This window comes from Falco naumanni, chromosome 8 (genome assembly GCF_017639655.2).
Source record: "Falco naumanni isolate bFalNau1 chromosome 8, bFalNau1.pat, whole genome shotgun sequence".
Lineage (NCBI taxonomy): Eukaryota > Metazoa > Chordata > Aves > Falconiformes > Falconidae > Falco > Falco naumanni.
The window spans coordinates 10181135-10196217 of record NC_054061.1 but is presented as its reverse complement, the minus strand read 5'-3'; the positions used below and the strand labels follow the sequence as shown (position 1 = coordinate 10196217).

General features: G+C 56.0%; 2 protein-coding genes across 15 annotated transcripts in view; one reads left to right on the top strand and one right to left on the bottom strand.

The window, feature by feature from the left end:
* Positions 1–3536: 3536 nt before the first annotated feature.
* Positions 3537–13285, bottom strand: ZNF346 (zinc finger protein 346). Of its 4 annotated transcripts, none has more exons than XR_005829209.1 (8): positions 13200–13285; positions 12995–13098; positions 12810–12905; positions 11613–11763; positions 9847–10086; positions 7241–7334; positions 4931–5931; positions 3537–3936 (listed from the first exon to the last, which is right to left on the bottom strand). XR_005829209.1 is itself a non-coding variant. In XM_040602631.1 (7 exons), the coding sequence occupies exons 1-7, from the start codon at positions 13258–13260 to the stop codon at positions 5826–5828; spliced, it is 852 nt and encodes a 283-aa protein (XP_040458565.1). In that variant the 5' UTR covers positions 13261–13285; the 3' UTR covers positions 3537–5825. The 4 variants fall into 4 exon arrangements, 1 of the variants encoding a protein (XP_040458565.1); XR_005829210.1 differs by having other exon boundaries at positions 3537–3931; XR_005829211.1 differs by having other exon boundaries at positions 3537–3848.
* Positions 13286–13399: 114 nt separating this feature from the next.
* UIMC1 (ubiquitin interaction motif containing 1) overlaps positions 13400–15083 on the top strand; it is a 39405-nt gene continuing 37721 nt past the window's right edge. For 8 of the 11 annotated variants that reach the window (XM_040602621.1, XM_040602622.1, XM_040602614.1 and 5 more), the window contains exon 1: positions 13860–13968. The gene's annotated coding sequence lies outside the window, so the exon portion shown is untranslated. The other 3 variants (XM_040602618.1, XM_040602619.1, XM_040602620.1) reach the window with 3 other exon arrangements.

Genomic DNA, 15083 nt, shown 5'->3' with positions numbered 1-15083 from the left:
TAATTCGAACTGAAACCAAATTAAAACAGGAGAAAAGAGGTTGTTCCCAGCACTGGGAACAACAGGGGAGAGCTGAAACTTGGGGATCCCATGGGAGCCACAGCCTGGGATGGGCACGGACAGATTTCCCATACCCTGGCCAGGTCCCGCAGTGCCGAGTATGGCGCTAGGTGGGAGCAGGGTGAAGGGACCAGTGCCCGCACCTCGCCCTGCATCACACCAAGCATCCCTGCTGGGCCAGGGTGATACTGGGTGTGGGCTGGGGCACGATGGGGCTGTGCTGCGGGTGGCTGGGAACCAGTCACCTCCCTGTTGTGGGGCAGCGCTGGGCCTGGGTCGGGCTGCCTGGCTTGATTTATAACAGCAACTGATGGCAAACAAAAAACCCTTCACGGCAGCGCAGCCCCACTGCCTGCCACCCACTGCCAGCAGCACCGCCACGGCCTCTGCCACACCAGTAGCTCAACAAAGGGGGATTGTGCCAGTGCTGGCACCCCACACTGCAGGTGCACCCCTGCCTCAGCACCCTCCTTTGCTGTCCCTGTCCTCCCAGCCACGTGGGTTGCTCCCATCAGCTGTGGCACCACAAGGGACATGTGCCCCTCCGGCCACTGAGCCACAGAGGGTGGGAGCTCAGATGCAGCAGGGTGCCCATGGAGGGAGTGTGTCCCTAAGGCCCCACAGATGGGTGGGCACGGTGCAGATGGGGCAGGGAGACCCGCTCCCCTCCATGCCCACCTGAGGAGAGATGACCCCCTGTCCAGACCCTCGGCCTCACTTGCGTGCAGAGTTCCACTGCAGTGAGCACGCACAAGAGGCTGGGTGCCGGGGCAAGCACGCTGGGGCTCCATCCTCCCACCCCTGCCCCTTCCCCCAGGCAGTAAATCATCCCCGCTCCCCTCATGAAAGGCCCGTGTATGCGCTGCCGGCGCAGGGAGCCTGCCTGGTGCCAACAATATTGCTCTTGGAAGGCAGCCGGGGCTGCGGGAACACAGCCGCCCCTTGTGCCTGGCCCCAGTGCTCGACGCCACTCCCGCTGCGGTGGCACCTGTGGCCAGCATGAGTGCACGCAGCACCGGTGGCTTGTGGGGGGGGCAGAGCCTGGGGGGCTCTTTCCTCCTGGAAGTTTCTCTTGGCCTTCCCTGAACGGCTGTTGTTTGGGGCGCAGGGTCCCCGGCTCCCTCTGCCCGGTATGTGCATGGGGTCCAGGGGCTGAGGCTGAGCAAGCTGATGCCACGTGCCAGGGTGATGCGAATGCCCCAGCACTGAGGGGACGGGCCAGCCCTGAGCACAAGGGTTCCCGGCTCCATCCAGCCTCGACACACGGCACCTCTCATCCTTGGCCACGACCTGCTGCCCTTGTATCAGTGGGGACCTGCTGAGACGGGCAGGGACTGCGCCGGAGGGGCAGGCAGCCCACCCCAGGCTGGATGCCCGGCAGGGGCCAGGTCCTGCGGCAGAGGTGACCAGCTAGGCTCGGGGCAGCGCTCCCCACCAGCCCCTGGTCTCACCTGCTCGTCCTTATCTCTGGCAGGGAGGGACCGATGGAGCAACCTGGCCCAGTTAAGGTTTAACCAGGCAGAACTTGGCAAACATGAACCTGCTGCTCCCTCCGAGGAGCCAAGAACGTGGGGCCCGGCACAGGGACTGCAGGACAGGGACACCGGGGCCCCGGGCTTTGGCCAAGCCCCCAGCACAGCGCAGGAGCACCCACAGATTTGGGCACAGAGGGCTGAGCTGGGAGCACATGGGGCTGGGGCTGGCTGGGCAGCCCTGCCACCCCGTCCCGTCCTGGCTGTGCTGGGTAGCACTGGGGCTGCAGCTGGCACAGGGAATGGGGCACAAGGGGCCAGGACAGATGTTGCTCCCCTTGGGGACATGGCACATGCCATGCACTGGGCTGGGCACCGCAGTGCCCATCTGGGGGTCGAACCTGCAGGAGCTTTGCCTGTCAGCTCTGTCCCCCACGGGGCATGGTGGGTTGCTCCTGGGAGCAGTGTGGCCGTGGCAGGGGGCTGCAAGGCACGAACGGGGCCACCCTGATGCTCCCAGCCCCTAATTGCAAGCAGGCGCCTGGCCCTGCCTTCACATCTGCACCTGATTTACTCGCTGGAGCCAGCGGGGCCACGAGGGATGGCAGCGGTTGGGGCTGCGGCCGGCGCTGAGCTCCCCTCGGCTGAGGGGGGGTCCCAGGGCCCAGCCCCACGCGGTGCCGGAGGAGCAGTTGGCTCCATGGAACTGGCTGCGGCATGGGCAGGGGACAGCAGTGCTTCTGCGGGGGACGTGGCTGGCGGGTGGCTCCATGCCCCGCGCTGTGCCTGCCAGCACGGAAGGCGCTGGGGCTCGGCGTGGCGCGGGCAGCCGGAGCCCTGGGCTGGCACGGTGCTGCCTGCAGAGGCCTCGGCAGGGCAGAGCCACACCGGGCAGCTCCGGCTGCAGCCCAGCAGGGGCACTGGGCCGGCAGCACCAGCACTGGGGTGCAGCCTCGGGGACAAGGGCCATGCTCCGTCCTCAGCCTCCCCCGGTATGTGTGGCTCTGGCCCCACAGCTGGGCTCCAGCTCCATCACACCCAGGGATGCCCACAGGTCCTGGGCCCCCCAAGAGCAGTCCAGCAGTGGGACGGGCACCGGTGATTTTTGCTTGGAGCAAAAGGACGGGGCTGGCACAGATCTGCCGTAGGCACTGCAGCCTCCAGCATGGCTGGCAGGGCCACCTGGTTGTGGCTGTCCTGGCAGAGCTGCTGCCAGCCATCCTGCCACTGGGGAAGAGATGGGGCAGGGGTACAGACAGCCCTGCGGCTACCGTCTCCTCCCCTGCACCTGTCCCGGGGACTGCCTGCACCCACAGATGGGCGGGACCTGCCAGACATGCCACAGCCCTGCCACAAGGAGGGGAAAGGGTCAGCAAGGGACAGGCTGGCAGCAGCAGCCACACTGCTCCAACAGAGCCATGCACCATGGGAGGTGGACGTAGCCTGTCCCTCCTAGCACTACCCACGTGGCTGATGGCAGTGCTACCCTCAGTGCCAGCACAAGGCCCAGCACTGCACCCAGGGACACCGATCCCCTGTGCTCTGCCACAGCCCTGCCCGTGGAGGAGCAGGACAGCCAGACATAAGCACCCGAGCCTGCCCCAGTGAGTGAGCTGCCCTCGGACAGACAGCAGCAGCCATCACGCTGCTCCTGTGCCACCACGGCAGTGCCAGGGAACAGCCTGGCGTCTTGCGGCAGTCACGGATGTTTTTGGCACCTTGTAGAAGTGCCAGCAGCCTCCCAGCCCAGACTGTCCTGTCTTGCCCTTGGTGACTCTGGCGTGCCCAAGGCCTCGCTGACTTGCCAGAGCAGAGGAAAGCACTTACCCGCTTTGTCTGGACCTCAGGGTGCCATGGGATGACAGCACGACCTCGAGGAGGGCAGATGGGAACACAAACTTCCTACCACTTCCAAATATTTCAGAGGTGTCTGCATCCTTTTCTTTGCTTTGAAGCATGGCAAAATCCCAGGAAGTGCTCTAGCAGAGAGACAGCACCCAAAACTAGTAATAAACACTCTATTTGGAGAGCTTCACCTTAGGGAAACAGCAGATACATAAACACTGTGTACAGGGGAAGGCAAAACTGTCAGTACACAGACAGGAGTGACACACTGGACTGGGCAGTGCTGGAAATGGATCCCTCTTGGTGTTGACGCGTAGCACATCTAGCGGGCACCTGCCCTGGTACAACAGGGTGAGAGCTAAGCAGCAGAGATCGGAGTTGGAGGCCATCCAGGGCTATCAGGCGCACAATACTTCCTTCATCGCGGTTTTCTGCTCATTGATCAGCTCGCAAGGTTTAAAAGGACTCCCTCTGTAGCAGGAGACTAAGGTCAGACCTCAGCAGTGGAGCAAGACTGGAAAACATTAGGAAGGCGAACCCAGACCAGCAGGAGCCTGTCCTACGGGAAGATGGCAGATTATGTGCAGGGTGAAGAAAAACAAAGCTCATGCACAGCCTGGAGTGGGGAAGGGAAGGCACTCACTCCAAGCACCAGGATTAGCAACCAACTCCCTCTCTCCTTGCTTAACCTGACCAGCGTGCACGCTGGATTTTGGAAGTGCCTCTACAGCATGGCTTTCAGCCCTGCGAAGGCGTCAGCTGCTCCCCTGGCACACATCGCTGGGAGCCAAGGGCCCCACAGCACCCTCCAGCAGCTGCTGGGGCTGCACAACAGGAGGCAGCGGCTTGACTCAGCCCACCCTGGCAGTGCAGCGTGCCTGCAGCCGTCACCCGTGCTCCTGCCAGCCCCACCGCCCAGGGGAGTCCTCAGGGGGGCCACATCCGCAGCCTGCTGCCCCGTGGAAGAAAAAGCAGGACATTTGCCACAGACTAGCAAAGCCTCAGCTCCACGGAGGCACTGATGCCGGGACAAAGCCACGGGGCGCCTGACTCAGAGCACTGGCACTGAACATGAGGCCAGCCCAACGCACATGGCTCTGGCGGTGGGCTAGCAGAGAACGGGCAATGCCTTAGCTTCAGGCAAAGCATCTAAAGAACTTGTCCAACACACAGAGCAGTCTCAGATGCCTGCCCTTCCTTCTGGGGCCTTTTCTAACAGATCTAGTACATTAGCACCATGAAGAGACCATCAGTCTTAATTTCCAGGTTTGAAATACAAAACATCCTTTTCCAGGATGGTACAAATGTGTAAGAACTTTGAAGAGAGGGGCTGGGCAAGTAGTGTCTAACAAAGAACTAATGAAGGCAGGTTTCCAAGGGTTTTGTAGCTTTTCAGTCACCTAAAGATTTGACCAACTTACACTACAGTTTTCTGCTGCATCTAGATTTATTCTCTTTTCCCTTAAAATTCTCCTTCCCCAGAGTATTTTGGTGGCAGTAGGGAAAACGCTGCAATTCCATGCAGACCCCGACAGAATTAGAGATGAACTCACCCTGCTCCACCTTCCTCTGCTGATTGCATTCAGATCTTGGAGATCTCCACCGCTGCCAAGTTTGGCTGAGATTGGTTTAAATCATAGGGGGTAAAGACACACATGGTGAATGATCACATACACCTGTTTCCATAGGAAACCAGGCTAAACAGTTACTTCCTTCCACGTGGAAATCCTCAGAGCAGAGGGCTGAGGAAAGCCAGGAGTGCTAACCCCTCTTGCAGCTCTCCACTCCCACCAGCAGCAGTTTGCACACCACAAGTTGTAACTACTTGTCAGACAGACCCAAACAACCCAGCTCCAGAACCAGTAGCTGCGGTACTGCGAAAGGCTCTGATGGTAATCAGTGGCTCATGAAATTCTGCACACAAACCTGACTGGAGGAGGCATGGAAAGAGATGCTATGCTGGGTACTTCCTATTTTAGGCCTGTACAAAGCCAGGCAACCTGCACTGTGTCCCATCCACGCTGCATAAGCATTGCACTCTATGGTCTAGGAGCTCTCCTCCAGCAAAAGCCACCTCTGAGCATGGGACGCTGGCCCTCCAGGTGCAGGAATCCATTATTTGCTCTGGTGAGGGAGGAGGTGGCCACTACCAGCCTGTTGCCAAACCCTCCTTATACCAGATACACAATTCCTCTCACACCGCACCCACCTTCACAGGAAGCAATTACACAATGAAAACTACTCTAAGGGAGTGAAGTATTTGCTGTCTAGCAAGTCTCTTCCAGCTGGATCCTTTTTCTGACAGATTCAGTCCCCGTTCTGCTCAACGGGTGCATACAGGAGGGTAGGGCTTTGCTTATCCAGAGGGATAATGAAACCATTGTGGGCTGGCAAAGGATGTGTGTTCTTGGGCCACCAACAACTCCAAGAACAGTGCTGCAACTTGCTCTAGAAGTCTTGGCTGAAATAACTGTAGCCTCCTGGGGCAGTTGACTCTTCCCGGACGTACTGCTGTGGCGGGAACGGTCCAACAACTGGCACTGCTCCTGGCATCCTGGATATTGAAGGGAACAAGAGGAAGAGAAGGAAAAAAAGGAAACAATGTCAGAAGTGCTCTGAAATCTGCCAGCTGCAATCACTGCTCAGCAGGCACGGCTGCCAGTGGAGCAACAGCCTACTGCAGCCAAGTCAACAACTTGCCAGAAAAGCTTCCAAGTGCATCCTTGCCTTCCATGCCTGTGTGTAAACAGACACCTTAGCATGGTAGAATTAGCTCAAGAATTGCGCAGCTCAAGGACTGTTAAAGAGCTTCCATTACATAGCAAGTATCTTGCCTCTCTTCAGACTGCAGAAGCTGGCCTGGAACAGGACTCAGTGACTGAATCCAGAAGCAGCTTTCTGAAAGGGAGTTGTGTGGCTGAAAAAACTTGGACAATGTCCATGTCCTTAAAGGGAACATTTATGCATGTGTGTTTGGAACATCCTCAATGTTATCTATCTAGAATGGGATACTTGCTATTCACTGAGCCAGTTGTGCTGCTCAAGAGCTGCAATGTTCCTGGGGTGACAGATGGAGCACGTGTATTCCAATCAAGTACTCCAGAGAGCCAAGGGACCATGGGGCTGTTACTCCACAGATGGGCAACAAGAGATCCCAGTTTTCCTCCTGTCCTCTCTGGGAAATTTGGCTAAGAGTCTGTCCTTGCTTCAGGTAGGGTTTTCTGATACCTGTTTCTTCTAAGCAGCTCTCTAGTCAACCCATGCTCATTACTGAGCCTCTTTTAGTGAAGGCTTTGAAATTAGAGATCTGAACTTTCACAGTGTCCAGAATAAGTATTTTTTTGTGTTAATCATCTGGCAGCCTAATTTTTTTCTATTTTTTTTCAGATTAATCACATGTGCTGGGGATGCCATTATTTAACTTGCCAGCTGTGAGAGCAAGTTCAGGAATATAGCCTAGGTTTCTGGAGCATGCTGACTACATGTCAAATTTTAAGACAAGCAATCCCAAAAGAGATTAGAATGACAAGCAGATCTCCACTGAGCCAGCCTTTAATTAAATTAAAGTCTCAGTTGTTAAGAGAAACCAGCTCAATGCTGGACGCCCTCACTGCAAAGGTCCACATCACGAACCAAAAGCAACTGCAGGGCACTTGTACTTCAGCAGCATCCCAGAGCTGTGTGCAGAGGGAGCTGCCGAAGTGAATCACCTTCGGGATAAACAGAGCAAGCCTGCACAAACCCTCTTGTTCTGCTTGCAAGGGAGCTGGAAATACGCATCGAAAACTACATTTCAAGTTTTATTTAAGCCATCGATTTGAACAGCGAGGCTGGAAACATGCTTAGACAAGAACATTACTTACTGATTCTTGTGTTTGAAGCCACTGATGTGAGCTTGGTACTGCTCTATGGAGTTCAGTACTATGTTACATGTGCTGCAGGGGTACCCCTTCCCAGCTGAAACAGACATCAATGTTAGCACAGACAGCTAGCCAACAACTAACTTGGTGCCTGAGTTAGAAACAAGTGAGATAATCAATCATTGGATGTGTTAAAAAACTGCTAAAGAAAGACAAATACCAAGTCAATAGCCTGAGCAGGGGGAGATCACAGAATCCCACTACCCCACCAGGTGTCAGTCAGTCAGTGGAAGGGAATCACTATGAAAAGTTTTCCTGGTTTGTTCATCTATAAAAACAAAGACACATTTCCTATAAACAGTTCACAGTATCAGGCACAGTAGGAGTGTCAGCATTAGGACACCAAACCTCACGCTATACTGCCTTTGCAACCCCACTTCTCTCCCAAATTCCCACGTTTCCTGATGTATACATCTCGTAACAGAAAATGAGGGAGATACCTAATTTGTAAGGTTTCAATAAAAAAAGACTAGCCAGAGGAGATTACATGCAATGTCCAGTTCCACAACACAGCATTCTGCTCATTCTGCTAAGCCTTGCTGAGGTGCCAACTGAGAATATTAAGCTCTATCCTCAAGCAGTTTGGTTACAGTCTGTGTATCAGTTAACTGCCAAAAAAAAAAAAAAAAAAAAGTTTCCAACAATAGCTGTACTAGACAGATCAATGGTTTTGTGTAACATGACAACTCCAGCTGGAATGAAAGTTCGGGAGGTCACAGATACCAGGAAGGCAAGCAGCAAGCAGGGCAGCACAGCTCAGCACAGGAGTCTCTAACAGGAGAAAATCCTGGCAGTTGTCCTCAAGATATTAAGTGCTCCTGAATTTTGACTTGCTGGGGAAGGGCTCTGCCTGCGAGTCTCACAAAGAAAACATTTCCTTAAGGTGAAAGGGGAGACTCACCCGAGGGGTGCAGAGCAGCATAATCACTGAGCGAGAAGCACAACACGTGATGTAGCAGACATTTCCCCACCCAGGTACTGCACCTCAGAGACTTCAGATTCTAGTGGGACATTCAACTCTCGAAACAGAGCTGGACCTGGGTGGGAGAGGCCAGAGGAGCTGCCACAGCCCTCGGGTCTGCCTCCCTGCACAGTCAAGGTCAAGATCTCTCTGTTGCGAATCCAGCAAACAGGTGTGTATGCAAAGTTGTTTAAACCGCGCTCCTGCATTCCAGCTGGGTGGTTTCTAGAGGAACTTCAAGCACACAAGCACCTCAGTGTTGCACTGCAAAACCCACATCTTTACCTGCTGCCAGCCAGATCCCAGCAGAGAAAAGTTTAGGGACAGGCGTGGCTGTTAGCACATAAAAATGGGCAAAGAGAGCAGGAGAAAGCATCCCTGACTGCAGCCCATCATATCTAAGCAATCGGACTACAGCCCAGGCTCTGGAACCTCGCCTGAACAGCTGAAGTGCCATGAAGATGTGTCTTTAGGTACTCTGGTTCTGCCGGCACTTCATGGGAGACATCACTCATACAGGAAAGGGCACTGTCCACCTACCCAGCCTGCCTGGGCTGGGGCTTCTGCCGCTGTCAGGGCCTGAGTCACAGTGAAGTGGAACCATTCATCAGACCCCACTAATTAGGTAAAGAGCAGATGGGTAACACTAGATGCCAAGCACCTTTTCCATCTCCCACGCGACTATGCAATGTGGGAGAGAATATTACTTAGATAATTGAGCCTCATTTCTCCTAAGTGCTACCGGTATCTAAAGGTGGCCTGCAAAGAATGAGAATTATTAATCTTCTGCTTGTGTGGGTTTTTATGACAAAGAAAGAAGCCCTTGAAGAAGATTTTAAGATGATTTGCCTGCTTATTATTTACCTCAAGCATCCAGTAGGTACTAGACTTCCTGGTCCAACAGAAGGCTGCTGGGAGGAACAAGGGAGTCTACCATGAACTCTTAATGCTTGCACTGGGCTCCAAGGGCTCTCATCATGCAGAAGGGCTTACAAGCAGCAGATCATAAGCCAAATGAGTTTTAACTGTCTGCCTAAAGTTCCTCCTTAATAGCGCTTTTTTTTTTTTCTTCCACATTCCTGCTTGCTCCAGAGAGAGTTGCATTAGTTCATCAGATGGAAGTGCCCACACAGAAGCAAAAAGGCATTCAGGGAGAAATCTCTCTGGCTTTCATGTGCTTTGAAGCAGCAGGTGTAGTTAAAACCTATTTCTTCCATCTTTGGCTACTCTCCTCCAAAGATGTTTTTTAAGCATCAAATGCAACTTTTATCTTTCCATTTTGGATGTAATCACCCAGCTAGAAACAGTACCGGCCAAAATCCCCAGATCATCCACACCGAGAATAAAAAGGACATGCTCCTGATTGGACAACATTGCAAAACACAACCCAAAGACCACCATGAGCAGTCACTGCCTGAAACCCCTCTTACTGCCAGGGGGTTATAACATTGACCGAATCAATCTTACTGTGTATAATCAAGATCCTCATCACAAGAAATTCTCCCCTGCTCCCTCTGCATGGACTTGTCAGACACATACTGTTGCTCTCCCACCCTGCTATTTATTAGCCTGCCTGCTGAGAACTCACCCATGAAGGACGATGCTGGTGCATCAGGGGTTCGGCCATAGTGTGCCATCAGCTTGTGTTTGGTCTCTTGCTTTCTGTGCTTCTTGCCTACATAATGTTGTTTTGCCATAAGGGGGTTGTTGAAAGTGGCATGGCAGAGGCTACAGAACTTGTCTGGGTCAGTAATGTCCTTGTTCTCTTCGTTAGAAGACACAGTAGAGGTGGGGAGGGTAGCAGTATGCTTCTGTGAGGGCACTGCTTCTGTAGGGTGAATTCAAGCTCTTGGTCAGTCACAGAACTCAGAGGTAAAAAACAGTCACCTTATTTCCCCAAAACCTGCATTAAAAAAAATAACCCACTACACCTAACACCCAAAACCTATACAAAGAACATTAGACATCTAGATAAATTCACATTGCTCCTACCTCTTCCCTTAACACTGCAGAATTGAAAGGCATGTGGTAAGGTAAGTCAGAATAGGCCAGAAAAACTTTCAGAGGTAAAAAAACCCAACAGATTTGCATGTTTCTCCTTAACATAAGCCTGGCCGTATTCAAGAAACACTGGACATGAATGAGCTTCCACCTACTACTGTCATCACCCAGAAAAAACACGGGTACAAGCCCATGTCAGCAAAGGAGGGTAGGTTTCTGGAAACACTGTGCAGGTGCAGGACTTGATCCTGAATCGAAGTCATGAGGAGCCCTGCCTGAGAAATAGAATGAACAGGACTAGGTCTGACGCAGTGAATCCACACAGAGAAACGGCTCTCCTGTCTGATGGAGAAACCTGCACCCTCTCATTATGGGGTACGAAAGACCAGAGCAAGGAAGGAACCTTCTAATGACCAGAGAGCTCCTCTCATGCTGAAACAGAAGGTACACATCAGACTGCTCCTATGTACATCTACCCTTTCCTGAAGGCTCCTCTCACACCCAAAAGCAAGGGCTTTGAAAACAAAAACATCCCATGGGTCGCTCTGACCCCGGAGGTGGCTTCCCTGTGTGCACACAACCTAGCAAAGGCACCCTGGGACAGACACTTTCTGCTTGGAAGATCCCAGCTCGGAGCTAGCACAAGCTGCCACCCTTAGGTGCATGCAAAGGCTGTGCTTCCCTCTGTCCTGACTGGCCATGGCACCCCAGGCTCTCCTTCCCCACCCACCAGGCCTTTCCATCTGCTCACAAACGGATGGGACACACAGGCAGCCACACCGGGTCAGACCTAAGGTCTGCCTGGACTGTATCCCATCATGAGAGCACTCAACGACAGGTGCCATGGAAAAAGCACAAGGTCTGCACAAGCACATACTGATGCTTCCCAGCTATACTCTGCCAGGCCCCAGCTATCTGCAGCTCACAACTCCCTGAAACTCAGAGGCTGCATTTTTGTAGTTGAGCAGCCCTGACAGATTTGCTGTATTGGAGTTTCACCAGTCACTTCACTCCCTGTAAGCTGAGCATTGTATCTTGTGATGGGCATTTCTACAGCTTAAAATCCTGAAGAGCAGCACTCTCCCAGTCCCTGCATGCAGGGATGGGTACAATGCTGCTGCAAGCTGCATTTCTCCTTAACAAAGCAAAACAAAAAAACCACGCCACTTTTTCCCAATGCCAGTCCACCAAGCAGGCTGCTAAGAGAGGCCATGTCTCTGGACGTACGCTGCTGGCTTACTGTTTCACAGAATATGCACATGCAAGAGCTTACACTTGGGGTCCAACGAACCTCTCAACTTTTTCATTGCTTGAACAGCCCCTCGGTACAACACGAAGGTGCTGCAGTCATACCTTCCACTTTGGGGGACTGCTGCTTCATGTTCTTGGCATGAGTCTTGCCCAAGTAGTGAGATGTTGCCACAGCCGGAGAGGAAAAGGTCATGTTGCAGATGGGACAACACTTGTTCCTGTCTTCCCCATTGCTGCCTTCCTGCTTGCTGTCCTGTGCATACAGAATCACAGTGGCTGAGGTTGGGAGGGATGTCTGCAGGTCACCTCATCCAACCTTTGTATTACAAGAAGAAACACCAAGGTTTGGGGGACGAAGAAAACGAGGTAATTAGAGACATTAGGGCATTAGATTGAAGAAGTGTGACTGAGTAAGACTTTCATGATGCAGCATTCATCCTCTCCCTCATTGGAGTGTTCTTGCACCAGATTACTTTTTTTTAACCCATTACTGAGCCACTCCAGGCAGAGGGGCAGCCCTGGTCAGTATGAATTAAGGACAAGGTTAAGTGTGTGGCTGTCAGAATTGGAACAGGCAGCCTTTTACTCTGCAAGGTGTGAAATGAGCAACATAAACATCGCTATCAGCTCAGTCATCTGCAACACAATCCCAGTGGAGCAGGCAGCAGCAGTCATTTCTAAGCCTAACACTATGTGCGAAGGCATCTGCCTTTATCCCCCACCTCCCCGCTGCAAATGCTGGAGCGTTAGGGATTAAAGCTGAAGGAATCATAAGAGTAGAATCTGTTTCCCAAATGAGTCATGGGGCAGACAGATGGCCGAGTGGAACGTGGTGCCTTTACTGACCAACAGGCTCCAGCTACTGGCCGAAGAAACCTGAATAAGTAAAAAAAGGATCGCTCTGGAAAGAGAATACCAGTAGATGGTCAACCCTATGTGCTTTCTGTGACGGGAAAGGTCAGGCAATGATACTCCTGACAAGCTGCTGCTCCTGTTCACTTCTCCCTGTCCTTTCAAGCAAGACTATCACTAAATGGCAATGTGTGTTTGTTTAAACAGGGAAGCCATACTCACAGAGGCTGTTTGAATGGGAAGGGCAGCAGGCACCGTGCTTGCCGACACAAGGCCTGGTGGCACAGCTGGCACCAAGCTCTCACCTTCAGCTCCCACCGTGCCCCTTCCGAGAGCATCTTCAAGAGGGTCTTCTTTGATTATTCAATGCAGGTGCCAAGGCCACGCAACCGCCTGGTCCCACTCGACGGTGTTTAGGCCCCAAAGGGCTCCACGGCCTCCCCTCACCTGCTTGGCGTCCAGCCGCATCTTCTTCCCGTGGGCGAGCTCCTCGGCGCCGTGGATGGACAGGTACCGCCGCACCTTGTTGGCGTGCTTCTTGCTCTGGAGAAAGCAGAGAGAAACCCGCCCGCCCCGCCGCTCAGCACCCCGCGGCGCCCGGCGGCGGGCGGCGGCGGCTCCCCGCTCCCTACCTGGTAGTGGGCCAGCCTCTGGGACTCGGAGATGAGCAGGGCGCTGCACACCTTGCACTGGGCCTCCGTGAAGATGTGCCCGTTCTCCCGGATCAGCCGGTCCACTGCAGGGCGGGGGGAGGGCACAACCGGGGCGTTAGCGGCGTTAGCGGCCCTGCCCGCCCCGTCCGGCCGCCCCCCTCCCCCCCGCTGCCCGCCGCCTCACCTGCCTCTTTGCCCACCGGCAGCCCCGCGGCGTCCCCGTTGCTACCCGCCCCGTCCGCCATCGCCGCCGCCAGCCCCGCCCCCCCCCTCCGCCCGCACCGCCGCTCTCGCGAGAACCGTCCGCGCGCGCCCCCGAGCCCCCGCCCCTAGCAAAGGCGGGGCGGACTCCCGCGAGAGTGGTGCGCGTCCTCGCGTTGCCCGCGAAGGGAGGCGGCGGTGGCCATGTCGGTTGTGGGCAGGGAGGTGCGCGCCGCCGTCCGCCGTCTTTGTGGCGTTTGAGCGGCACAGTGGGTGCTGCGGAGGCGGTGTTAAGCGCAGGGGTAACTTTTGAGACGCGGACGCTTCGTAGGTAGGGGGCTGATGGTGCCCCCCTTCCCCCTCCGTGCTAACCTCCTCATAGGGAACCGGCGCGCGCTGCTCCGCCTGCAGCGCCCGGCACCGGGCCGAGAAAACTGCGCCAGCGCCTCCGGCTGCGCTTCAGGACGAGGCGCCGGGGCCCACAGGCCACTCCGTGCCGGGCCCGCCCGCGACATGGCGCCTCCCGCTTCAGCGCGTCGACGGCCGCGTGACGCGCCGCGAAGCTGCCGCCGCCATCTTGGGTGAGGGCAATGAGGCCTCCGCCGCCAACTTGAGTGCGGTGAGAGACCCGCCGACCGGGGCCGGCGCGGCGGGGCGGCCCGGTGGGGAGGCAGCGGCGCCGCCGCCTGTGGCCGCGCAACGGGGCGGCCCGGCGGGGTGCGCGGCGCCGGCCCGTGGGAGGCCCGGGCCCGGTGAGTACCTGTGCCTTGCGGGGCCTGCCGCACCGCGCCGGGCCCGCCGCCCCGGCGCTCGCCCCCGGCCGCCGCGGGGTTCCTGGGCCCGGCCGCCGCATCCCCCTGCCCGGGGCCGTCGGTCCTCCCTGGGCAGAGCCCGGGACCGACCCCTGAGGCCGGTCCAGGGCTGAACCCCACGGGGCGCCTAGCGGCCCCCTGTCCCCTGGGTGCCCCTTCCCCCTCAAGGCCTGTGCCCCAGTTTCTTGCCCTGGAGGGGACCCCGGCGCTGTGCCCCTTGCCATGGGGGCACCCTGGAACTCCGCTCCCGGGGCTGTCCCCTGGGGAGGCTACCCCAAAACCAACCCCAGAGCTCTGCCCTGGCCTCACCCCCTGAGGCACTCCCGGTCGGGCCCGGGGCCAGCCGCTGCCCCTCCTGTTCCCCCTGCTGGGTCTGGCTCCCTCCCCTTCTCCTGGGGCAGCCCCAGCATGCTTCCCCCCCCTCGCTTAACCCCTCCTGGGGCTGATCCCCTTCTTCCTGAGCTCACCCCTTTCCCGCCTGGGAACCCCTGTGCTTCACCCAGGGTGGTGCTTGTGGAGTAGCTCTTTGACCCCGGCCTGGTCGGTGTGGCTGCAGGGCCCTGGCAGGGGGGCGGCCTGGTCGGTGTGGCTGCAGGGCCCTGGCAGGGGGTCAGGAGGGTCTCAGGTGGGTGCTGGGGAGGGAGAGGTGCTGTGTGTGGGACTTGCTTGGGTTGGTCTAGAGGGCAGGTGAGGAGTTGGCATCTCCTGCGGAGCTCAGCGGCATTTACAGATGCGCAGCGCTTGGGCATGTGTGGCCTCTGTGGTCCCCGTGTCCCTTCTTGTGAAGAGCCAGCTCCATCAACGGATAAATCCTGTAAACAGTTCCTCTCTCCCTGGGGCATCGTGAGCCCTCATGTCCTGCTGGCGCAGAGCATCAGCTGGGCCCTGTGTGCTGGGTCGAGCTGGAGGTCCAGGGATGATATTTCCAGGGAGGTGTGCAGTGCTGACCTGCCTGAACATGGAGCCACGTTGCGGTGCTGCCGGGGAGCGTCGTGCCTCTTCTTCCTGAGGTGGGGGGAGTTGTTTACAAAGCGACAGCCTGTGTCTCAAATGGC

Bases quoted from the DNA above. Each gene is read 5' to 3' on its own strand.
- ZNF346 (XM_040602631.1), bottom strand. From the start codon at position 13,260: ATGGCGGACGGGGCGGGTAGCAACGGGGACGCCGCGGGGCTGCCGGTG. The intron at 11,764-12,809 runs GTGAGGGGAGGC...CTGTATGCACAG, and splicing joins TGCGGCTGGACGCCAAGCAG to GACAGCAAGCAGGAAGGCAG. The intron at 7,335-9,846 runs GTGAGTTCTCAG...TGTCTGTTTCAG, and splicing joins ACCAGCATCGTCCTTCATGG to CTGGGAAGGGGTACCCCTGC.